At 43.5% G+C, this 27,193-nt stretch overlaps 1 protein-coding gene across 2 annotated transcripts in view; it reads left to right on the top strand.

The window, feature by feature from the left end:
- The window catches only part of TGFBR3 (transforming growth factor beta receptor 3), a 339,353-nt gene extending 314,637 nt beyond the window's left edge, over positions 1-24,716 (top strand). Inside the window, exon 16 of one of the 2 annotated variants that reach the window (XM_085602172.1) lies at positions 21,761-24,716. In XM_085602172.1, coding sequence (XP_085458298.1) covers positions 21,761-21,879 — 119 coding nt within the window. In that variant the 3' untranslated portion in view covers positions 21,880-24,716. The remainder of the gene's footprint in view (positions 1-21,760) is intronic. The other variant, XM_085602173.1, reaches the window with a different exon arrangement.
- The last annotated feature ends 2,477 nt before the right edge of the window (positions 24,717-27,193 follow it).

The raw sequence follows: 27,193 nt of genomic DNA, 5'->3' as shown, positions 1-27,193 counted from the left end.
TTTTCTCCGTAGAATATTACATTCATTGGATGTGCTGAAAGTGTGGGGGAGATTAAAGTAGGGACACCTGGATTTAATTTGAAGTATGCTGAAGTGGACAGGTGGGCACTGAAGCTGGAATTCATGGACCCATAGTCTTACAGACTGTACAGGTGATGGTTCTAATTATGCGATAGGGATTCTTCTCGAGTTGAGAGAAGAAATAATATAGCTATAACTGGCAGAAAACAAACCACTGGCACCACTTTTGTTACAGGTATGTAGCTGTTCTTAACTATGCCCTTGGTGGTTTAGTTTGGATCAACCGTTTTTAAGCAGCTGTTCATGTTTCATAGTGTCATATGGAAAACTTCAGACCCTACTTTAAACATTTGCTGAATTTAGTTTTAAATTTAATTCAACTAGTGCCGGATAGGTGGGAGCCTTAAACTGTTTATTGTTTAATTGGACATTTCTAAACTGAAGCCAATCAGTCTAAAATATGTGTTTATCCAATTCCACTCGCCTTGAATGTTTTCTATTGAGTAGAATGAGACATTCCAAACGTCATAAGGGCAGCAGACCTTGTACTTAGGGCTTATTACAATTAACTCGCAAGGCAGCCAATTATATTTGGCAATTCAAGATAAAAAGCGACTCTCCTTGGAATATTATTGGCCAGAATCCCAAGTCTGAATAATAGAGAACATGTCGCAGTCTGTTTACTGTTAGTCGATAGGACATCCAGAATTGCAGTGCTAAAAAAGTCCTTAAGAAACCTGACGCCTTTACGTAATCTGCCTGTGCAAAGTAACTCATTTGGATTAAGTGTACTGGAAAACATTATTTCCCAATGGCTGACCAACAGAGTTGGCATTTTCTTTATGGACCTTCTCTTGAGATATGTTTGATGTCACAGATCATTGCCTCAGTCTGGTCTGAGATATACGACTGCGCTTGTGATTACTAATGTTATAAAAATGTCCATTTCTTGGAAAATGAGTCCAGGCTTGTTTTCCATTTTTTACGCATAGTTCTGAGACTATGGGGATGGAAGCTGTGAAGTGAAATAGGGAACTGATCAAAGAGTACTTTTGTCAAGTTTATTGCAACAAAAGATGATTCATTTACCTCAATTCAAAAAGGCTCTGGAGTGTTCCAGGATCTGTTTTAGACTCAAGAAACAATCTTCACAAAGTTAAAAGGAGTTCCCTGCTATATTAAAAAGATGCAACGGTCGAGACACAACGCTTTATTATGAGAGACGGTGCAGATTTAGAGGTTGCTAGTTTTCTGAAGGATGTAAAGCAATTCGACTCATTTCTAAAGAAACAATGTTCTACTGATTTTGTAGAATCGTTGGATTCTGCATTTCTCTGGATATTGAACACATTCTGCAAAGGGCTTTCTCAAACGTCCATCAAGATAAGACACAATGAAGCATTGCATTTTATGGCATGTTTGGGCTATCAGAACCATGCTATCCAATGCAACACTGCAGACCATCCTGCAATTGCCAACTTTTTAACCTTTCTAGTTGGAGAGAGAATGCATTAAGTGGATTGCATGTGAACTGATTGAAAAGAAGGGTTGAGTGTAAATTGATAGGTAGTGGGAATTTGTAACGGGGTTAAGTCTTCGGGAAGGAGTGAGTGAAGAGAGTTTAACATATCACTGTAAGTATTCTCTAGGGGCGTTTTACACCTGAAAGACCAAAATTAGCATTTCAATTTACAATGAAAGTAAAATATTATTGAATAGTTGGTCTCATTACTTGACTATCCAAATGGTGAAATAGCTTTCCCCCATAGAGGATACGTGGAACCTGAAAGAAGTGATGACAAACCAGTCGGAGGATCCAAGAGGGTGAATGCCAGATATCATGGATTAATTATTAGCTGACAAAAATAGTGTGCAATAAATAAAGTCCACAAAATATCAGCTAATTCAGTTTATATGAAAATAATGAGATCTGCACACAGCTCTTGACAGGTAGAATCCCCCGCTAAGGTTTTGGCAGACTATGTGAAGGATTTCTCCAATGTTAAATTGTTCTGACCTATTTTGTTTTACTTTGAGAATAATACTATGCAGATCATTTCAGAAGTTTTGCTGATCGGCTTCACTGTATTAGCCTGAGGCCCAGAGCAGGACTCTGTAGTCCAAGGACCATCAAACGTGCACCCCTCTTTTTTGAGAATTAGATTACAGTGGAAAGACTATGCCTTTTCCCTGTTACCTTCAGCGGGATTGACCACTCCTCTTTAAAGGATCTGTTAGTTCCTACCTACTTGGTTTTATTGGGACACATACTTGAAAGCACGGACAGGACCATGCAAATCTTGGAGCATATTGAACCATCAAGTACTCAACCTCTGAAAGGAGGCCTTTTGAGCATTGTTTGTTTTCTGTCGTAGCATGACACCTAGGAGACAACAGCAAAGTTCTTGCCCTTGTGAATTGGAAACATCCCGTATTTCGGTGCATTATGCACAATAAAAAATATAACACTAGTGATAAGAAATCACTAGTAATGAGCCAGGGGTAAAGAACCCCCCAAGGACTGAATATGTATGCGTGACTAGCTGCAGAATCCTCTCTGCTTTAAATTTAAAGACATGGAAATCTATTCAAGATGTGTTTTCAAGAAAATGCATTATTATTCATCTTATTAATAATACGTATAATGACAATGATGGTAACAATAATGTTGCTCTTATTACTATTGTTCTTTTCATTAGTATCTAATAGAAGGTATCATAGAACTAAATCAATCTCAGTTCCTACATTATGAGTTCCTTAAATTAAACATAGGTATGGGCATGTGCGTGTGTGCGCACAAACACATATGAAAGTAGTAGACGAAAGCAATACAGTCTCCCTTTAAATATGTGAAATTTGTCTTTAGCCTGTTTCCATATTTTTTTGTAGCTACTGTTTTTTATTATTGAGACTATTTGCATAAAACGAAAATTCAGATTTGGCTGACAAAAAAGCTATACCTGTACTTATATACTGTGGTTAATACCACAATACATGTGATTGGCTGCTGCTTCAAGTCTGTCGTATTCCAGCACCAGAGCCTGGAATTTGAGACCTTGCTTCTCCTTCGGCTGTTCCCTTGGCTCAGAGCTGCAGGGGCCCTGGAAAGGGGATAACTCCAGCTGCAGCTCATGTGTTCAGATGGTAAACATATTCATAATGACTTGTGTTTGATGAAAGAGGCCTTTCCTTTCTGGGGTTCGAATGAGCCTGTCAGCAGCTCAACAGGGGAACAGGTTAACGGGGGAACGTGACTGAAGACAGAGGGACTTTAACTTTCTTCAAAACAGCCCTTCGTTAAGCCCATATCATTTACAGTGAAAAGAAAACCTAAAGCTCTGTCCACGGTGCAGCTTTCAACACTAGAGTTCAGCTATTGGTATAATGAGCTGCCATGCTGGAACCAGGCGGGCACAGTTAGCAGCAACATCTGATACTAAGGGGATTTCAGCTGTAGTGTCTTGAGACTATGAGCGCCAGGACCCCGCGGTTCTGCGCGGACTGAATGAGAGAATTACGTAGACATTTGGGGAGGTGTTAAGATGTGGTTATTAACGGTTAGGAGATATTGAGAAGTTCAGTTAAATGTTGTATGCTGATGAATAAAGACGTCAGTTATGAGCTCCGTGTGTCGGCATGTTCATTTAGCATGCTCCCACGCTGGGGAGGACACCTCATCCGCGAGGAAGCAGTCGTGTCATCGAAAGGCTTTGGTGCTCATCACGTACTTAGTGAAGCTGAAAGATAACACGTGGTAGTTGACCCGATTTGGGCACAGCTTTTAGTGAGGATCCATACCAAAGCACGGTAACACATTCATGGAAGCGTATCCAAGCCTCGAGTGCAAGAGGAAAACAACTATCTCACTCTTTACCATGACTGCTCCAAGCAGAACCCCCCCCCCACAACACTGGCTAGACCCACCTCAGCAATGTAATTATCAAAGAAACTGCCCCTAGAAGGAATTCTTAGCCGAGGTTGAAGTGAATAAAAAAGTATGGAAACTATGATGAGTGCAATAGGGGAGGGGGGTCAGTAAATTTCGTGATGAGGCAACAAGCAGTGTGAAAACTGATTATGTAAACTTAAAAAAAGATTGGGAACATAGTTCCCAATAAATCTTGCCCACTTCAGCCAATGACAAATCTTGGCGTCTGTCGCACACGTACTTGCAGACTCTGTCAGTTTACTTCTTAACTCCTCTTTAAGAAAGGGGCTGGTTCCCCTTTCTGGAAAGCAGCACAGGTCATTCCACTGCGAAAAAATAACAAGCTTCCCATGGATGACCTCTCCAACCTGCGTCCTATCTCCCTCCTCCCCTATCTGAGCAAGGTCCTAGAGAAACACTTGAATAAATATCTTTCGAACCATATCGAGGCAACTGGTTACCTGGACCCGTACCAATCAGGGTTCCGCGCAAACTATAGCACTGAGACTGCCTTGGTAGCAGTCACCGATCACATCAGACGGACGCTTGATCAGGGACAATCTGCCATCTTGGTCCTTTTAGATCTTTCCGCCGCTTTCGATACGGTTGACCATCTGACCCTGCTCGGAAGATTAAAAGCGACTGGACTAGGGGGAATGGCGATGAATTGGGTAACCAGCTTTCTCTCCGAACGCACAAAAACTCTCAACCTTGGTCCTTTTCGTTCCACCACCGAAAGTCTGAACAAGGGTGTGCCACAGGGCTCCTGTTTGAGCCCAACGTTATTTAATATCTATGTGGCCCCCCTTGCTTCTCTTCTAAGATCTCTTGGGTTCATCCCCGTATCCTATGCGGATGATACCCAACTCATCTTCCCTTTTGATAAATCCTCACTGACAGCTCAATCATCCTTCTCCCTGGGTATGCTAGCTATTTCGGAGTGGATGAGTGGCAATTATCTCCAGCTGAATGCCAGCAAAACAGAGATTATCCTCAATGGAGATGCCCCCATTATGTGGTCACCCACCTGGTGGCCAACTGATTTGGGCCCTGCTCCCCAGCCTAAACTAACAGTAAAAAATCTCGGTGTTAGCTTCGACCAGGCTATGACTATGAATTATCATGTATCTCACACAGTCAGTGCATGTTTCTATACACGGAGCCTTCTGAGGAAAGCTCTCCCTTATCTCCCGGACTCTTTCCGCAAGACACTTGTCCAAGCTCTTGTGTTGAATAAATGAGACTACTGCAATGCCCTTCTGGTCGCCGCTAATGAGTCTGCCCTCAGTCGCCTGCAGGTGGTGCAAAACACCGCTGCACGACTGGTTACCAATGCACCGTTTAGATCAGCCTCTCTCCCGCTGCTTCAACGTCTGCACTGGTTGCCGGTGAGGAAACGAGTCATGTTTAAGCTTTGTTGCTTGACACACAAAGCATTGTGGGGCCCCGGCCCGATATATCTGGCTGAAAGGCTCCACCAATACATTCCTAACCGTGAACTGAGATCATGCTCTAAATCTCTGCTACTCATTCCGAGGATAAAGAGAGCACGGCTGGGAGGTAGAGCCTTCTCCTACCAAGCTCCGCTGGTCTGGAATCAGCTCCCCCTCTCGCTCAGACAATGCTCTGACGACTTTAGGTTCAGGAAGATACTGAAAACCACCATGTTCACAGAATGACATCTCTCCAACGTTCTCGCACAGTTCTGCCAGCGCTGAGAGACCCCCTCAGGGGTGATTCACACGCTTTACAAACTATTTAACATAACATAACAACAATGATTCGTAGTAAACCTATTGTTCGTTGACACTTCAGCCATATTTCTTGGGAGTGTGTGGGCGCACCTTATTGTTCTCAGTAAGACCTCATCATGTATTTTCTCATACTGTGACCGATCAGTATGCTTTACACAGTGAACAGCTCTCATTTGCTCTAAGAAAAACAACCTCTATTGCCGGTAAGTGAAGTTCTCTATCAACTTTTTTTTCTCGCCCATTCACCCGCCTTTTTTATGTTGTCCATTTCCCGACCAACCTTTTTTAAATCTTGTTAAAACTAGAGCAGCAGAACAAAATGTTGCCCTTTGAGTGCCTTATTTAGTGGTAACATCATCTGCTTCTCTTTATCATATTGTCTTTGATCACCCTCAGGTCCTTTTTCTGGCTCGTATTAAATCAATCCATTGTGTGTGTGTTTTTTGTTCTTGCAATTTTGCAGCCTGAAATTTCCCCCATTGCCTCTCTACATGAAACATGTGCTATAGGTCTGTTTATTTTCTAAATATACCCCTATCGCTCCATAATATGAATGCATCCTACTTTGCATGTACTTTTCATTATTCAAAAAAATATTTGATGATTCATTGAGTTTTCCCTATTGATCCCTACCTGTAAAATTATTGTCCCAACAATTAATAAAACTGAAAATCGTTTAAAATAAAAGCAATATTGTAATCTTGATGTTTACAAGTGGATGAGACCTCGGAACCCTGGGTCCTCTATCCAGTCACGGCCGGCCTGACTCCTGGGTGATGGGGGTTGGGTGGGGTGTTGCAGGTAGGGGTCGCGCGGGTAGGGAGTAATAAAAAAAATAGAATACATTTAAACTTACCTTCGCCTCCGGTCCTGCATCGCATCTCCTCTCTCTGCCCTGCAGCCTTACAGGAAGCAGGAAGCCTCCCTCTCCCCCCTTAAGCCAATCACAACGCTGCAATGGCAGTTTTGTGATTGGCTAGGACGCCGACCCCACAGACGTCTATTGGGAGGCCATTTTCTCTATGTAGGCTGCATGCAGCCTACATAGAGAAAATGAAGAGTGCGTATGACTGGTTTGTTCGGCCCTGGGGCCGACCAAACAGTCAGCGCACTCATAGTGGGCAAGCCACTCCTCCCCTGGACTCCTGCAGGACCGCCCACCCGCCCCCAACCAGGCATACCCTTCTGCTTTCTCGCACTGCGAGAAAGCAGTGGGGCGACGCTCCTCCGCCCACGTGGAGGAGCCACCCCTGCCTCTATCGCACCTAGTTATCAGCCCATCTCTCTCCTACATACAAGATCTAAACTTCTTTGTTCATGGGGACACAGGGTAGATAGGGCTACTGGGCCCCAACTGCGATGGTTGGGGCTGGTGGTCACTGGTGTGCAGGGGTTTGTTTTACTATGGTTCAACAACGTTGGCCTAATACCACCCTTTCTGCACTTGACTCGCAGAGGAGTGAGAGCTCACAGTCACAGTTTTCTTGGGGAGTTTGTGTGGGGGCACAAGCTTAGAACTCAACATTCAAGCAATAGACACAATAATGTCATTGTCCATCCAGTGTTTGTCTTGTTAGAAAAACCCACAACAGTACTAAGTACTTCACAATTCAATACAGTACTTGGGCAGTGATTCTGGTCACGATTCTCCCTTGTGGCGCTACAAACGCTGATTCCTCCATTGTATCTCCCACCGAGGTGACCCATGATAAGGTTGTCCCTCAAGCAATTATGGAACAAGCATGAGCAGTTGCAGATGCAGATTCTTGTGCCTCACTACTCAAATGTGCAATCAGTTCATGCATGTTGTGTGTTCTTATCGCTGGTGGTGTAGGAGGTATTAAGTTAGTTTCTGAGGGCCTCATTTATCAAGGTTTCACACAGCGCAGCGCAGCGCGCCACATTGCTGGACTGCGTGAAAGGGCAGGATGCGCCATATTTAGCATAATACAACGTATTCCTGTTCTTTCCTTGTACTGGTGTCTTTTTGGCTGCCGTGCGCCAACGCAGGCACCATGCACCATGGTGCAAGGGTGCCTGCGTTGTAAGCAGGATTGTTTTTGTGGAGGAAGGGGAACCTTCCTACACAAAATCAATCCCCTGAGGCATTTTTTACTTTTCTGTGTGTGCTGTAGCACACATAGGAAAAGGAAGTAATGAGGAGAAATAAAGATATTTCTCCTTGTTCCGCCTCACCTGGAGAGGTGTAGCATTTTGACACATTCCCAGGTTTACCACTGATGGTAAATCTGGGAAGGCGCCAAAATCCATGGGTGGATGCGTGGGAATGAACACCCATGCTCCACCCATGGAACTCCTCCATGGGGCAGAGTAATGCAACAGCGATTTGCACTCTGTTGCATTACTCTGCATTTATCAAGCCATGCAAGGTGGCCTTGCGTGGCTTGATAAGTCAAACTTATGAGTTGCACCGCTCTTATGCTCCATTGTGTGGCCCAAGGACGATGCAAATGTTACATAAATATCCTGACTCTCTTGTGCTCGACTTGTAATTGACTACCGCACTTTATAAACAAAAGTGCCTGGTGTTGCAGGGAGCATCCCAGTGGTATTTGCCCCAAGAGGGCTGTTTGGCCACCCTTTCACCCTGCATGTAGCAGAACCTAAACATTATTGGTCAATAATAATTGTAATTACAATGGGAACAAGGGATAAAGGAGCATACCAATTCCTGGACACTTCAGAGACCATATTACAGAAAGGGGCCAGGGGGCACAACGGGCATCTGTGCTCACTTTGTGCACCTCCAGGGTACTTTGGTATTTCAGAAGGGGCTGGGGACGCTTGTGCTGCCCCTTCTGTAATACTGATAGCGCTGCTGCAAATATAGCGCCAGCGCTGTTGTGAGACGGCATTCTCTCATTTGCATGGGAGTGCTTGTCCCATGCAAATGAGGAAATCACTTTTGGCAAAAATGTCTTTACGAGGCGCATTGAAAGTACACCACAAAAAGATGTTGCACTGTCAGGGTGCCCCTTGGGGTCAGTTGTTTCCAGGGCTTAAAGGGGTTCCCAAGGACGCCCTGGACATCTTCTAAAGCGGGTGCAGTCACTCAATGCATCCGCCTGCAAGGGGATCTCTAAACCCTCTTGAAACTGCATGCAGGTTGCTGCCTGCACTGTGAAGCACAGAGAAGCTTTAAAACAGCTTCTCCGCATTGCACTTGATTGTACTGCTCCCAGGGCACCACAAGTTTGTGGATGCCCTGAGGGCAGCTCATTCTTCATAATAGGGCGCTCTTTCCCGGTTTGTGCCAGGCGCACCTGTTGAAAGGTGTGCCGCGGTCTAACAGGGAAAGTGCACCATATGTATAATACAGCCACATATGTGTTAATGACATGGGATGTCGTAATCACTAAGTGCATCTTATCATAGAATTATGAATCTGTGTTAGTACATAGAATCCCACATTATGTTCCCTCTTTTAAGTCACTTTGCTCCACACACATCTTGGTAGGTTTTCTCTGCAAAATGTGAGGTCAAAATCAATGGGAAGATCATTTCTTCTACAAAACCTTTAATCCTGAATATCCCCATGCCCTAATGTTATCTTGTGTATGCAACAAAATGTAGAGGATTCAAGTGTTCTAGTTGAGTTTCCCATAAATGCTACAGTTTGTAATCATTCACATTTCTAATTTCTTTATGTGCAAAAATTGTAGTGGTCTTTTCAGTGAAAACAAGTTTGATGATGATGTAGAATCCAAGTACTGGGTTTAGTTTTTTCGACCATTTGTAGACAAGTTTGCAAACTGTAATCCTTGTACATCCAGTACACTTCCTTATATATCCATATTTTTAAGCACAATGATTGTTTACTTTAAATATTTTGTCTTGGAAGTATGGCTTTTCAGTACCATTCACTTTAGCTGTTGAAGTTCAGTAGCTTCGGGCTTTGGCTTCAGATTCACCATAAATGTTTTTCAAAGGTAAATGTTATGTGCAAAACAAAGCTTCCTTTCATATCTTTTGTTCTCACACAATTCTATTTTGTTTGCCCTTGCCTTCACCCGTCCATTGCACGAGAATACTTATAAAGAAGCTCAGTCTCTAAGCACCTTTTTGTGGGCTCTGCAAGTGCTGCCCAAAGTGTAGCTGAGACAAGAAAATCAATATTGAAATATTTATTGTGTTGCTTGCATTCTTTTTTGTATTTTTTGTACATCTACACCAACAATGCAGAAGCGTGCCCTTGCTTACTGCATATTAGCTGCTCTGTGTGACAAAAAGTGTGTGCCTAAGGCCTTTTGTCTGGCTTCCCCGTTTCCCCAGTGATTGCTTGTCGATGTTGTCGCTATCCAGAAAATACTGTATCTTATGGAAACCTCTATTATGCTTATTCACGGTTTGTCCCATGATCATGTAGATGTTTTCCATCTAAAAGATGTCCTTTGTTCAATTTACAAGGATATGTTGATGAAAGAAAGTACTGGAATCAACATAACTTCCAGTGTTCACATGCGAAGTTCACTTTCAGTAAGGTTGCTTGTACTTAATCTTGGCAGCTCTAAGACACAATATTGAATCCTCTTGTTGAGGATATAACAACAGAACATTAGTTCACTTTTTCACAGTGCATGAACAAGACGCTCCATTGTCTTTCCTCTACCTATCAGGTAACCTTCCCAATGGCAGTGCTAAGACCATGGTTTATGCATTCTAGTTACATCACCATGGCTATTGAAACTGTTCCAACCTGTTCCCTGAGATCTAACACAGTGCAGCCTTGAATAAAATGGTCCTCCTGGTTACACCTTGCTGCAAATTTGATCTAGCACAAATGTAAACCTGGCTCCCCTACAGAGCCTTTGATTTTTCCCCAAATGCCGTTCCTGAGAACTCGACAAAATGATTAACTTGTCTTTATTGCTCTGTCCAAACAAACTAAGCCTAGTAGGAGGCAAAAGAAGCTGGCTGCTGTCTAAGATCATTTTTTTTGGTTAGCCTGTTGCATCCAGAGACGGGCACAGAAATAAATCATTTATTTTTCTGTGATCGCACAAGACCCCAAATCCTCAGGAAGCTGGTGCATTTTTATACCGTACCATCTGTGAATCCTTATTACTCATGATGTAGGTTGTTTTCAGGATCACCAAGGAATAATATACCATGTCCTGGTCCCTTTCCTTCACTGCCTTAGACAAAACCACCAGTATTACTTAAAGGTTCACAATTGTAGTACTTAATTTGAAAGCTCTCACTCTTTTTATAGACCTCCATCACAGACAATATCTACAAAACTGCCTCCTTTGGACAAGCAAATGTTCTTGGGCCCACTAAATTTGCTAGACACCTATTGCCGCATTGCAGTTCTTCCAGTTCGCACAGCATAAATTAGAGGTCAATGCAATAATCCAAAAAACGGATACATTTTTATTGTTTCCTTCCTGCACCCATTGGTTACTTCTGGAAGTCCCCTTGAATCTGTTCTTCTTACATCTCTGAAACTATGCTTGTCTGTCAAAATCCTCTGGAAATAGTTCTTATAGTTTGCTTTCTGATACTTGAGACTATGCCTCAATTATTAACTTTATAATGTTTTTATTATAAGTTGAATACTTTTATGTATTGCAATATGTAAAAACATGGATTCCTGAAACAATACTTAGACAATTTATAAACCGACATACAGAAAACACATTTTCTACATGATGCACTAGGTACAATATAAAGCATAGAGCTTCAGTTGTCCTATCACGCAGTGTTGCAATAAAGTAAAAAATATTTTCTTTGTGATACATACACCCTAGTATATCTAGTTTGCTGGATTTCGGATCAGCAAATTGCAGATCATCGGCATTTCCTTTCTGCTTTAAAAATTGAAGAAGAAATAACAACTCCTATTAGACTGTACAGTGTACAGAACAAGTGGCTGGCCAACATAACCAATGCCCTGGCATTCCATTATTGAAACACATAGATCGTTCTACTAATTCACATGGGTCTTTACTACAGCATCATTTCTATCCCAGTGCTCATAACCACACACTTGCCTCTGTTTGGTACATCTCAGTGCTGTCCTGCTGCACCACCTTACTTCAGAACACCATTCCATTAAATATATTTTCAGCATCTATGAATCTATGGTGAGGGAGAATTTCACATTTTCTTTGTTGATCTTCAAATGGAAGTAATGATAGCAGCATACCTATTTGCCCACATGTCTACAGTAGTGGCCCTCTTTAGTTACTGTATTGAAACTCACCCATGGGCATTGATCCACACACTTTACCATCATGAACAGCTAAGCCAATGTACCTCAGTCCTAGCCTGCTACTGCCTCCTGTCCCAGAATACCCTGTACGCAATGTACTTCTAGGCCGTGGTACTTGTGTGCTACCTGCTCTGTCCCAATACATTTTATTATTAATAACAGAATATGGGTAGGAGATCATAACCAGGGTTACCCTATTTAAAAGGTTGTGTAAAGTTACAAAGAGTATATGCATGACCTACCAATTCCATATGTCCCACAAAATTGGAAAGAATAAAACTGACATCATTAGAGTCCATGTGGGGTTAAACAAGTGTGAGGGAGTATTTAACTGATCAAACATCACAAGAACATGTGTGATGCGTGCACTGTGCGTCTTTCCTTGTGACCAGTTATGAGTAATCGTGGGAATACGGTGAAGCACTTTTGTAAAACAGAACTGAACATACCATATGAAATCTCTGTCCAGATTATCAAGCTCCCCTCCTGGACTGCATTCCTGAAACCTGCGGAAAAAACACAGTTTTTCAATTCGATATCACAAGTCTGCCTCCCCTATGTATTTCCTCAAGAGACACTAAATAACTAATAACCTTGAAATGAGTTATCATATGGCGACCATACCTATCGACGAGCAGTTTTTCATAGACTGAATTCTTTGGGTGTCTAGCCAATGCGAACATCTTGTTTAGACATTTCCTTGAAAGAAGATTTTTGCTTGAACCACAGAGACTGAACGAATGTTGGGACTATTTTATCTACTAGTAGAACAGTCTTCCAAATCCAATTTGAAGGTAGTACCAGAAGCAAAAAGCATAAGCAATTTCATTATTTTACAAAACTTGTTTTGAGCCATGTAAATGAGTGCATCCTTTGTTGATTCCTTAATGGGAACAATGTGGGCATATAGACTGCCAATATTTACACCTAATACATTGATCATTCTGCCACTGAAGCCTCCACTCGCATTCAGTCCTTAGTGATTTCAATGTCTAAGGCCCGGAATAAATTGAAACGAAAAATTGATGTATTATTCAGTATGATTGGATGCACTTTTAATAGAGCTGTGATCTTCTCATATCTTTAGTAGTGGCATGGAATTTTGCCTAAACTATGGGACTGATTCATGAGGTTTACTATACCTGAGATAGTCAAAACTCATACAAGAGGGACTTGTGCAAGATTAACAAAGCTATGTACATGTAAATTCAAGCTCAGAAGTGTGATCCATATGCACTACTGTGGGCATTCATTTATACACTAAAAACAGAATGGCTTACCCCATAGGAACTTTAGGACATTTGCATGCACTAGTTGATGACTTCACAGTGGTGCAGATCTCCTATTTTCTGCAATTCTTAACAGTTTCACAATTTAGTTTGGGAAGCACACTCTAATCAATGCCTTCCAAGCATACTTCTGTAAACCCTTTGAGAATTTGCACTTGAGACTATGCAGAGAAATTTCTACATGCATTAGATAGAGTACAATTGCTTATAGGATTATGCTTCATATTTGCGTAATTTTTTGGGCCATATGGACAATATTTTTACTCTTAGAGAAACCACTTCCCTTTTACCTCTACCAATTTTGAGGGTGATTCGAACATGCTCCCTTCCTGTAATGGCATGCACACTCGCATAGTTATCACTCCATGGGTTTTACAAAGTTTTGCAATGCATTTCCATTATCTAACTTGCATTAATAAGGTCCAGAGGATCAGCGCCTGGCCACTATAGTGGCTATCCCAAAAGAAGGGAAACCGAGGGAGTCCTGTTCCTCATACAGACCAATTTCCCTGCTCAATGCAGAACCGAAAATATTCGCGAAAACTCTCGCCAATAGGCTTCATTCCGTCCTACCCACGTTGGTCCACCCGGACCAGTCCGGCTTCATGCCCCATCGCAATATGGCACTCAACATTTGACGCCTGAATGGTGTACTGGGGAGGTGCCACACGATCCAAGAGGATGCGGTGGTGGTGTCGCTTGACGCCACCATGGCATTTGACACCCTATAATGGCCCTACATGATGGCGGTGCTCCGCAAAATGGGCTTCGGCCCACACTTTATGGCATGGGTTCGTCTTCTCTACTCGGACCCCCTGGCCCAGGTGGTAGTTAACAACAGGGTCTCTGAGGTCTTCGTCCTGGAGAGGGGAACCAGACAGGGCTGCCCGCTCTCACCCCTCTTGTTTGCGCTCTCCCTTGAGCCACTTGCGGCGTAATCAGGCAAGACGTCTACCTCACAGGGATACGATGGACGGACGGATGGGAGGACAAAATCTCCCTCTACGCCGATGATATCCTCCTTCACTTATCCCAACCACGGAGGTCTATTGTGGCAGCAATGGATATTTTCACTAGTTTCGGGAAGAATTCGGGATTCCGCATCAACTGGAGCAAGTCCCTCCTCTATGTCCTCCATGGCAGCCCCCCAGGCTTCCCAGCGACTGCCCGCTCACCGTTGCGGAGGTCGGATTCAAATACCTCAGAGTCTTTGTCACCGTGGACAAGACTATTCTGTATGAAAAGAATCTACTGCCACCCCTGCGGCGGCTCCAACGTGACTCTAATACTTGGCAGAAACTGCCATTGTCCCTGTTGGGCCGTGCGGCCCTCTTCAAAATGATGGCACTTCCTAGATTTCTCTACGCCCTCCAAAACTATCCGGACACGGTACCGAATTCTTATTTTGTGGCAATAGAGGCGGCGCAGCGGGCCCTCCTCTGGTCCGGTACACCTAGAATAGCGCTGCAAAAACTCACACTGGGATGGTACGATGGAGGGATAGCCCTCCCAGATATCCGCTAGTACTAATGGGCCGCTCACATGTCGGCGATCAATCAAGGGACGTATAGTGACGGTAACGACCCAGGTTACGGGATGGATAGATGGTTACTTCCAGGTGGGAATTATGAAGTTGCGGTCTACTCTAAGCCTGGTAAACATCAGCTCACAGGACCGACGAAACACTCGGTGCAAATATGGCACGTGGCGCATCGTAAGCTAGGTTGGTCCAATACTCTGACCATGGCCACCCCCCCTTTGGGCGTCGGAGAGACTGGGCAACCTGGGTCATACAAAGGGGTTCCATAGCTGGAACCTTATTGGTATCTCACAGGTCAAAGACCTGTGGGGGCCCAAGGGGGTCAGATCCTTTGCTTACTTGCAGGACACATACGACTTAGCACACACTGAATATTTCAGATATATGCAGATTAGGCACTCCCTCCAATCCAACATACCACCAGGGACTAAGCCCCCACAGGCCTCCCCACTCGAGGACAGGTTGCTCGACGGACACATGCCGGAGCATGCCATCTCACTCACATATAAAAAACTGATAAATAATCCTCCTGATCCACTCGAGTCCCTTAAGGAGAAGTAGGTGGCCGATGGACTTGAGATCGATGATGAGGAATGGGTGAGTGCGCTGGCATCCCCTAGGGAGGTGGCGATTTCGGCTAGACTTCGGCTCATACAACTTAAAATATTGCATAGAGTATACGTCTCCTGCACTAGACTGCAGGCGATGGGAAGGGGGGGGAGGGGCTCTGCAGGCGGGGCTGCGGTGAGACTGGCTCTTTCTTCCATATACTGTGGGACTGCCCGAGTGTGCGGAGGTACTGGAAGCTAGTGGTGTCTTGCATGCGGGAGGTATGGGAGGTAGACATACGCCCAGAGGCTAAGAGATGCCTCTTGAACATCTGGGAACCCACAGCCTTACCTGCAAAAGGGAAACTCTGGGTCACACTTGGGCAAATGGTGGCAAAAAGAAACATCGCCCGCCTCTGGGGTGCATCCGCTCCGCCGAAATTAGCCGAATTTCAAAAAGACATGGATTGGTGTATGCTGCAGGAGAAGACTGTGTATACGGCGCGAGGGTGCCCCCGAAAGTGGGGGGAGGTGTGGTCAAATTGGAACGAATATAGAGGTGACATCTGTGAGCCTCCGCAGGCCCGCCGGTCCAGCTTGGAGACTATCGACTGAACTTATTATGCTTTTAGAGTAAATTCAAATGACATTTTGACCCACACTGTCACTGTATGTTACCGGTGTTGTAATGACTCTACTGTTTAAGTACTGACCATTTTGTGACCTTGGTTTTATTTGCAAATAAAAAAAGAATTAAAAAAATAAATAAATAAATAAGGTCCAGAGGTGTGTCCCAGTTTTTCCGGTTTTCATAGACTGTGTTCCATATAGACAGACAGTTAAATAGACAACATTCATATAAAATATTAAAGAGAATCAAGACAAAAACGTAAAATTTGAGAAAGTTCTTAGAGTGAATATTTATCAAAGTTTTGCATCTCCCTTGCCCCTCACAAGGGGACACAAGGGCAATGGAAAACCTACATGAGATTTATCAAGCCACCCAAGGCCATCTTGTGTGGCCCTGCATGGCTTGGTAAATGTAGAGTAAGGCACGGCAGCCCAGATCGCTGCTTCGTCTTGCTCTGTGGCAGCAAGGTGCTCCATGGGTGGGGTGTGGGTGTTCCCACTCGTCCACCCATGGATTTTGGCACATTCCCAGATATGCAATTCGTGGTAGGCCTGGGAATGGGGCAAAATGCTATGCCACAACAGGTGAGGCGTAACGAGCAGAAATATCTTTATTTCTCCTAATTGTTCCTCTTTCTACGTGTGGTGCATTCTTCAGCACACATAGAAAGAGGAAAATGCCTCTCAGGATTGTTTTCGTGCAAGAAGGTGTCCCATCCTGCTCAAAAACAATCCTGCCTACAATGCAAGCACCCTTGCAACATGATGCCAGGGTGCCTGCATTGGCCCTTGGAATCTAGGAGTGAGCAAGTGCTAGGAAAGGACAAGAATGTGGCGCATAATGGTAAATACTTCTCTTTCATGCAGAGCAGGTCAACAAGGTGGCTTGTTGCATTGTGCTGCGTGAAAGAATGCTAAATCTGCCCCTTAATCTTTTGCATGTATGCTGTATGCATTGTTCACACATAGGATTAGATCAACAGGTGGAAGGTTACAATGATAGTACATATCACGCTCTTGTTTGCATAATTTATGGCATGTGTCATTTTCTAATGTGGGTATAGTAATATTTGCTAATCAGTCAGTCATAAACTACTATCATGCTTTTACTAGATATATTGTAAAGCAGAAGTTTTTTTGACAATTAGTCTATATATTCAATACATTCAGCTATATGTCGAACCCATACTCCATTCTGCCAAGAAGCACAGCGACCTTGAGCTTTTACTACCTGTGGCAGATAGGTCTTTTGTGTCAGAACATCTGATGTAATTGCATTGGACAAAAAATGTACATATAGTGTGTTTTTAAATTTTAGCATTATGTTTTGTATGCGATACAACGAAGGGCCCAGAGCTTTTCGTATACGGGATGCACATTTTTCACCAGGTTTTAAAGAGTGCATCAAGCTGTTCTGTCTTTGTGTACAAACACTGCACACTGATACTGTAAAATGAAGAGCGGTGCTGCCTTTCTACTATTGGCAGATTTTCTTCTGTGCATGACATTGAAATCTTGAAACAGCAATTTGTACAGCCCTTTACTTGAATAGTGAATGGAACACTCCTACAAAGTATCACACAAGTTAGGGCTTCTCTATTATATAACGAACACTTATTGTTGTAATATTGTCATAATAGTTGTAGAAACTGGGTTTTTGTTGCAGTACCATCCCCTGCACTTTTTGCCTGGTGATTGGTGCAACTTTGACTGAAAGTGTGCTGGGTTCCTGCTTACCAGGACCCCAGAACCGGTGTTCTTTCACTAAACTGTACGATCGTTCCACAATTGGTACCCCTTTAGGATCCCCGTAAGTCCCTAGTAAGTGGCACCCCAGGTACCTGGGGCATTGGACCTAAAAAAGGTTCCTAAGGACTGCATCACAAATTGTGCCACCCTAAGGGACTCCTCACAAAGCTCATGCAAACTGCCATTGTAGTCTGCATGTCTTGCTGCAGAGAAAACCGAAGAGTCAACATGGCACACATCTCCGTGTGCCATGCCTGCCAGTACTACATGTGGTATAGGTAAGTCACCCCTACGGCAGGCCTTACAGCCCTAAGGCAGGGTGCACTATACCCATGTGAGGGCATATCTGAGAGAGTGGATATGTCCCGATGATATCTAAGTTCACCCTTAGATATTGCCAGTGCACAGGGAAGCCATAACAAGTACATTGACTGGACACTCATTATTACGAGTGTCCCAGCTGCATGATGGCTTCACTGTACCTCAAGGTGTTTGGTACCAAACATTTCTTCTTAATAAACCCACACTAATGCCAGTGCTGGATATAATAATAAATGCACCCCGAGGGCACTTTAGAGGTGCCTCCTGAAAACCTACTGACTACTAGTGTGTTGACTGACTAGTCTCAACCAGCCAGCCACCATAGACAGGTTTCTGACCTCCTCAGGTGAGAGCTTTTGCTCTCGGAGGACAGGAACAAAGACTGTTCAGGGCAGAGGTGTTCACACCTCCTAGAAGCAGGATGGGCATTCCAGAGCAGGAAGCTTCAAAGGCCCTGCTGCCTTTATCTTGTGATACCAGTCCTCTTCAGATAGTGGAGGTGCCCAGATTCGACGGATCAACAGAAGAAGGACGAAGAAGACCCACTGCCTGGCGAGAACTGCAGCAGAACTTTGGACTTTGGCACAAAACCCTGACATCCTCAGCCCTCTCTCGACAATCGAGACAGAGAGTTACTTGTCTTGTGAGGTGGAGAACTACCACAGCCTTAGGTAACCTGCCAGCACTTCAAAAATCACTGACAGTCGCCCTTGGAGTAGAGGAGCTACTCCCCTGTAGTCCACAGGTACCGACAAGCAGAGTCTGGTCCACCACCTTGCAGCTCCACAGACAACCAGGAGAAGGTACTCATGTTCTGGAAGTTCAGATCTGTCTCCCCATCAAGTGTGAAGACACCAGGACCAATCGTGCAGTGCAGCACCTACCCCTGAGGTACCAGACGCCCTGCACCAAACATCAACAGCGAGAGTCCAGTCTGGATTCTCACTGCACCAGGACCAAGCTGCCGTCAAGGGATGTCGTACAAAAGGGGGTGGTGATGGACGGAGCATCAGACCAATCAAACACTTACACCCAGTCAACAGATCAGGGTTTGATCCATCACCGTTCTTTAGCCCACTCTGCCACCCCAGTTCAGACATGGCCATATGCAAATCAGTCTGACCCTGTGCCTCATGGGAACAGTCCAGCCCGAACTGCCAAGCCATGCCTTCCCTGGACCGGAAACAAGCTTCCTAGGACCGGTTTCTGGCATTTCAGCCGTCTTCAGCCAGGCTTGCTTGAATCCAGTGGCAAAGTGAGCAAGGGACTCACGTCTGAGCATACCCTGCCAACTTATGGCAAACAAAGCGGTACAAAAGGGGGTGGTGATGGACGGAGCATCAGACCAATCAAACACTCACACCCAGTCAACAGATCAGGGTTTGATCCATCACCGTTCTTTAGCCCACTCTGCCACCCCAGTTCAAACATGGCCATATGCAAATAAGTCTGACCCTGTGCCTCATGGGAACAGTCCAGCCCGAACTGCCAAGCCATGCCTTCCCTGGACCGGAAACAAGCTTCCTAGGACCGGTTTCTGGCATTTCAGCCGTCTTCAGCCAGGCTTGCTTGAATCCAGTGGCAAAGTGAGCAAGGGACTCACGTCTGAGCATACCCTGCCAACTTATGGCAAACAAAGCGGTACAAAAGGGGGTGGTCATTGACTGGACACTCATTATTACGAGTGTCCCAGCTGCATGATGGCTTCACTGTACCTCAAGGTGTTTGGTACCAAACATTTCTTCTTAATAAACCCACACTAATGCCAGTGCTGGATATAATAATAAATGCACCCCGAGGGCACTTTAGAGGTGCCTCCTGAAAACCTACTGACTACTAGTGTGTTGACTGACTAGTCTCAACCAGCCAGCCACCATAGACAGGTTTCTGACCTCCTCAGGTGAGAGCTTTTGCTCTCGGAGGACAGGAACAAAGACTGTTCAGGGCAGAGGTGTTCACACCTCCTAGAAGCAGGATGGGCATTCCAGAGCAGGAAGCTTCAAAGGCCCTGCTGCCTTTATCTTGTGATACCAGTCCTCTTCAGATAGTGGAGGTGCCCAGATTCGACGGATCAACAGAAGAAGGACGAAGAAGACCCACTGCCTGGCGAGAACTGCAGCAGAACTTTGGACTTTGGCACAAAACCCTGACATCCTCAGCCCTCTCTCGACAATCGAGACAGAGAGTTACTTGTCTTGTGAGGTGGAGAACTACCACAGCCTTAGGTAACCTGCCAGCACTTTAAAAATCACTGACAGTCGCCCTTGGAGTAGAGGAGCTACTCCCCTGTAGTCCACAGGTACCGACAAGCAGAGTCTGGTCCACCACCTTGCAGCTCCACAGACAACCAGGAGAAGGTACTCATGTTCTGGAAGTTCAGATCTGTCTCCCCATCAAGTGTGAAGACACCAGGACCAATCGTGCAGTGCAGCACCTACCCCTGAGGTACCAGACGCCCTGCACCAAACATCAACAGCGAGAGTCCAGTCTGGATTCTCACTGCACCAGGACCAAGCTGCCGTCAAGGGATGTCAGCATCAATGAGACCCACTTCAAGAGTGCCCCAGCTGCTTAGAGTATGCCCCTGCCAGCTATTAGTCCCTGACCGCAAGGTGCGTCTTTGCTCACCCAGGCCAGGCCACCAAACCTCTCTGCTTGCGAACTGGCTGTGCCCCTTTGCTCCAATACCCCTTGCGACCTGAGCCCCTATTTAGGAGCCCTTGGATTTGCCCGCAAGTCCCCCTGTGCAGCCTCTTTTCAGGTGGCCCCCCCTTCTCCGTAGCACGTCAGCTAACAACCTCACCAGCACCCTGCTCCTGGTAGAACCGGATGGTTGGGCGGTTCCCGAAGAACTGCTGGTAGTACTTTGAGCCTTGGCCCACTACTTCTCCAATCCCAGAAGGTTATATCCTGAAACTGACTGTACCTACCTTTATGCATCTTTGACTTTTCCTCCCATCGGATTGCATTATGTGTAAAAGTGCACAAGTTTGAGCGTTTACTTAACCTGTGAATATTTGTATAAAAAAACTGCACTTACCTTGAAACAAAGTTCTGGAGTTTGAAATATATATTAAAAAAGTGTTAATTTTCTAAATGTATCTCATATTTATTCTTTGAGTGTGTGTGTCATTTATTGGCTCTGTGAGTAAAACAAATGTTTAGCACTACCCTCTGATAAGCCTAACTGCTCGCCAACTCTACCGCAAAAGAGAGCGTTCGTATTATCTACTTTAGCTTCTGTAAACCAATTGGAGACCCGCTGGACTCTCTGCTCAGTGTACTTCCATTTAGTACACTATAGAGAGCCAGCTTCCTACAGTAATGTATCTCTTTAGCATTTCCTTCAATAATTATAGTTTTTATTCCTTATTTTCTGGTGCAAGGTGCAATCAGCATCCAGACATTTTCAAGAGGGCATGCATTCTGTACACTAGTCCTGGGTGAAATTTTATTTATGCTGGCATAAGTCAGAATTTTGTGACTTTCGCATTACACTCCTTACGCAAAATTCCAGAAATTGTGCCATTGTGCCATGTTGTGCACTGTAAAATTGTATGGAATACACCATATGCGGTAAAACAATTTACTGTGAATGCATGCAAACAAAAAATGTTAAAATTGAATTTGTTGAAGAAGCTTCCGAGAAACATCTCTGCCAGCTCCAATCAGCAGCCAGGTAGAAAAGACACCGTACACAAATGTATTTTCTTCCCAGTTAACATTGGTGTTTTGCCTTTCACAGGAGAGACAGCAGGAAGACAGCAAGTGCCCACGTCCCCGCCAGCCTCTGAAAACAGCAGCGCGGCTCACAGCATCGGCAGCACACAGAGCACCCCTTGTTCCAGCAGCAGTAACGCCTAACCCAGGGGAGCGGGAGGCGGAGCTGCCGCGGAGGAGCGCGGGGTCACAGTCTCACTCTTTGCTGACATCCGCCTTTTGAAGGCGGAAGGACTCATCTGCTTCCTTTGAAAAGAGGTGAATTGATCTCAGTAAGAAAATGTTGCCTGGTTTTTTTTCTGGATTGAATCCGTCCGTGGACCGCTCTGCCGCATGTATCCGCTACATGTGACAAAACGACAAAACTACTAATTCTGCAGCTCTCTGACCTGCTAACAAGGTTCCTGGTTCACAATGTGAAATGTAAGCCAGTTTAAAAATGCTGCTTTGATTGTACAGAAATAACAGAGTTGACGTTGGTTTGAGCTTTTGTGAAGAGTGGAATTGACTGAAGACCCCTAAAGTTTGGAATGGACGCATCGAGACTTCATACCATGTCCCTCTCACTGCAGGTGTCAAGGGGAAAGCGGAAAGCTCAAGACGACGTGTTATTCAAGTACATTTAGCCACTACAAAGCAGACACGTGTGTTTGTGTTCCTTCTTGCGCACTGTTTGTGTATCTTCTTATATTTCAGAATGGATGCTACCTGTCTATCTAATGTTGTGTACTATATGAGAAATATGTTACAGCTCTTGTATATCAAAGCTACAGCTATCTGTGCAACGGACCAAACTGTCCATCCACAGTTTAAATGTATCTGGACACTGCTTGGCATGAGTTGTATAAAATAAGCTACACCTTGATCTGTTCGGTGTAGAATATTGTCTCCTTACTGGTATCAAGGGGCTTGGCACCTCGCCTTCTACTAATCCCTGGCTGCATTATGTAGCCTTTGCACCTCTTTAAAAAAAGTGCGCAAATTCATTTTACACCAGTTCTAAAAATGTTATTACAGAAAAATGAGATAAAAGAATTTGACTCCAGTCTGTACTACATAAATCATTCTATGCTAGGGAAACTGTTTGCACGCCCATCTGATAGACAATATGGAGTAAATATATTTTGTCTATTTTTAGCTTTCATATTTGAAATTTGAGCTAAATATATTTGACATGCTTTTGTAACTTGAATGGCAAAAGTAGCATAAATATATTTGCGCCATTTTGTGTCTACCATGGACAACCTTTTATGTAGTTAGATTCGGAGCACCTTTGAAGCAAAGGTGGTTTATTCCTTTGCCTTCCACAAACTTGGCAAAATAGTGAAAAACATCCTTTATTCAGTGTGCCCCATATTGCTTTGTCCAAGCAGCAATAATGGTGGAAAATGACTTTGATAAATTGTTAGCACCGGTGTAAAGGTCACATAGTAATTGCCTGTGATGTGCTAGAGTACCTGCTATTCTATATGCAGGCAATATTTACTCAAATTTGGTTCGGGATCTTTATGTGCAATGTGTAGTTATGCCCATACCTTGCTCCCTGCTGGGTGTTAACACATTAAAAAAAAAGTGATGAAGAACAGATTGCTGAATGTTGGATACAGCGCAAAGTCAGCTACAAATTATGTCTGTATTAGAAAAATAATATGCTTCAAATTCCATAGAGCAAATGTAACTAAATGCCACCCCCTTGAGAGTTGGGCTGGGATGTGTTGTAAAAGTCTGTAAAGTAAATTAGAACATAGCTTTGAAAGAAATTCCTCTACAAAATGCGTTGCATAGAACGTATTCAAATGCAGCTATTTTGCTCTGAAAATGTATTACCAACATGTCAGAATGCATTTCTATGTCGTGAGTGGAAGTAGTAAATGTGATCTGATGGGTATTTTAAGCCTGCCCATAGTCGGTGACATCATTGGCTAGTCATATGGTAATGATGTAGCGTTATGAGGGCGTAGCGGAGGGTCAGAGCTGTACAATCCACCTGTATTTATTTAGCTGAGAGAACTCAGTAGATATGGCCTAGAAATTGAACAGACCCTCATTTAGGCCCCCACACACACTTTAACGCTGTGTTTGCTGCATTTGAGATCACACTAGCATCCAGATGACAGTACAATTTTGAAATGTAAATTTTGAGAAAAAAAAATAACAAGAAAATACATACTTTAATCTAGATTCTTAAAATGCCACTTTCCCCAAAAATATTCATCTGGATTGATTTGGCCTCAAGTGGTGAAACATAGTGGTAGCATGGTTGTGATTATATAAATGTAAACTAGACAGTAATGGCATATGAAAAGGGTCTTCTCACTGAGTCTGAGAAAAAAAAACGTTATTTTGGAGACCTTTTGCCTAATTCGTACCATCTTGTTTGGAAAGCAGGAGAATTTGAGGGAAAAGATAATGGAACATTGCAAAACCACTTGACAGCCAAAAAGCTTGAGATAAAAGTCTCCAGATTCCTTAAGCAACACTCATCTGGTGACCCGATTGTGAGAGGTTTAAAGACAACCCTTCATTATAAATAAGCTACCTGTCTGTCGCAAAATAATGCGCTTTGCCTAACCTTCAGCTGAATGTATTTGTTTAATCCATTACTTTGTATAAAAAATCTTTTAAATGTCTTCAAAGAAGACTTTCAATCTTTACAGTACTCATAGCTATATTTTACTACTTCAAACCTATGTATAAATATGTATTTAAGTGTTTTAAAATATGTAAGTTACTCTATAAGACATTTTTATTTCAATTACTGTGAATGTAAGCATTTTTCTATAACATGGTTGTTTTATCCCCTTCCATTGCATGACGATGGTATGCTCCTGCTATTAACTAGCAATGCCTGGGTTTTGGATGGACTGGGATAAACATGTGTGCGTAAAAGAGCTAAATGTATATTTTTGAGAAGTGTGTATTGTAATGCCAATGATTTAATCCTTTACAGATTTATATGAAAAGATGAACCAAAAAGAAAATCTATGTATAAAAGCAAACTGTTCATATTGCCGTCCACAATGTATATATGAACCATGTCGTTGAGTGAGTGAATGTTGCACATAGTCAAGCCTATTTAAATGCCCAATTCATAAATACAACGGGTAGGATATCTGTCATGTTGCGACAGAGTATCTTATCTGTCAAACTTATATAACGGACTCTGAGGGGCCTATTAGGATGGCGGTGCTGGGATCGGCCTCCAGTGGTGCGGCGGTCCCGCACGGCAATTAGGATTCCAGCGCCGCGGTGGCATGCCCCATCCACTACATTGTGGTGGGCGGTGCTCACAGCACTGCCCGCCACAATGCCATGGATGCACCTTGTGCATTTGCATGCACAAGTGGCAGGCACCGCACGGTGCCTACCACGTTGTGCATGCAAATGCAGGGTGGTACCCCCCATGTGCACCCCCCATACCCCAACACCCTGGGGGCCCGCAATGGGACCCCTCAGCCATGCACCGCTTGCCTTTCCATGGCGGCAACGCCGCCATGGAAAGGCACTCATCCGCCTGTATGCTAATATGGATGGCGGTGTCTTCCAGACACCGATACCATATCCAGCCCTCTTTCTGTCCACCGGGGTCCCCCCCTCCTTAGTAATATGGCAGGGGAAATGGGTGGCAGGCGGTGTATAATGGCGGGCGGATCGCCACCACCATACGGGCAGTGGCGATCCACCCGACATTATAATAGAACCCTTAGTCTTGTGAAAAGCAGGTGTAAATAGATTTTCATTGTGGTAATGGCAAGGAAACACCTCTATTATTAATGAGGGTATAGTGAATGAAGTTTATACATGAGTAAAACCTTTCCCAAGTGAAGAAAAATAAAACACACATTTTAAGTGCAAATTCACTTTTGTATTACATGTCCTCAAGCAAGGTCAACATAGCTGCAGTTTAAAATAGTTATGGCTATCTGTGACTTGCATAAATATGTAGGAGTACTGATTAATTCTTATTTAAACTCCCCCCAAAAATCTGAAATTTACACATAGAGGTAAACCAACAGGTTTAAATTTCAGATTTTCTATTTTTGTAGGTTTTGTGAATTGGGTTCAAAGTTCATAAATCCTGTTATTCCTGTGCACAGCACACAATTGCTGTGCATCTGTATTAATGCTTTAGAAACATAAATTGACATACCTGCGGTCGTGAGCTGTAGTGACAGATTACATACCAAATGATTATAATTTATTAGCATGTATTCAAATAATAACTTACCATTTCACCACACTAATTTTTGACTTTTTTTAAAAGCGGAAGTTTCATACATGGCGATGGGGTATTACATTTTGCAAATTGCACAATTAACACAATATGATAAAAATGTGGCAATTGTGCAACTACTTTTGCAACAGTTTTAGGGCACCCTGTGGAGGCAGACATTTCTAGGTCACTGTTTTATTTGAAGACTTATCTGAGATTACCCTTGGGAATCCCTTCCCGTTTGCGAATGGGTTACCACCTACTTGAAGTAGGCAGTAAAATACAAATGTTTTGCAGCCGCATTACGGTTCAAAACATTCATGCATACCACTGCGAGTCGCTTTTGGGAAGGGACGCCCTAAACATGCCCTACCTAATACCGAATCACAAACTCATTTTGTGATTCAGTAATAGCTTACGGAATCGCAAAATAGGGTTCTGTAAATATAAAAATGCTTTTTTGTGGTCGCAAAAGGCCCAATTCTGTGAACCAGGCCGTTTGCGAGCTCAAACAAGCTACATACATCTGGCCCTTATTTCATAGTCTGAACTCAAAGTTCCTCAAAATCCTAAAACGTCATTTTTGGCCTAAGCAAATATACTTTACGCCATATCTATAACTTATGATGATAGGTCAGAATAAAACATGTAAAACAATGACTGTTACAAATGCATTTACTATAAATTCATTTTGTAGATTTGTAATTCTTTGAGACAAATGTTTTTTACATAACGGTAAACTAGAAATTAACAATAGCCATTTTCGTGTGTCTAGATCATCATTTTTAGAATGCCGCACAGTACATAATTAGAAAATAATTTGCACTCTCTCATGGGCATAAAGTAATCTCGACATAGCTGTTTCAAGCTCTTAGTTGTCAATTGTTTAAATGTCTTGAGCACGCATGTTGTTACTTAATCTTTGATTGTCAAAAGATCCATAATTTGAGTGTAAAAGTATATATTTTTTAATTGTTCACTGTTACATAATCATCATATTTTAAATGCGTGGGCCCCACTTTCAACATTACTTTTCCAAATAGGTTTCAGTTTTCTATACCTGCCGATAAAAACAAACCAATACCATAGCAAAATAGATGATAATATTTAATTTCAGCAATTAAATACATCTGTGCTTTAGTGTCATAAAATATTACTTATGTCTTTGCACTGAACTATCAATTGGTACTTGAGCTGGTTTCACTGGGTATTTCATAAGTTCCATAATATTGTCATACAAAAAGT

This window comes from Triturus cristatus, chromosome 4_2 (assembly GCF_964204655.1).
Source record: "Triturus cristatus chromosome 4_2, aTriCri1.1, whole genome shotgun sequence".
In the NCBI taxonomy this organism is placed as follows: Eukaryota; Metazoa; Chordata; class Amphibia; order Caudata; family Salamandridae; genus Triturus; species Triturus cristatus.
This window is presented reverse-complemented; position numbering and strand designations above follow the sequence as displayed.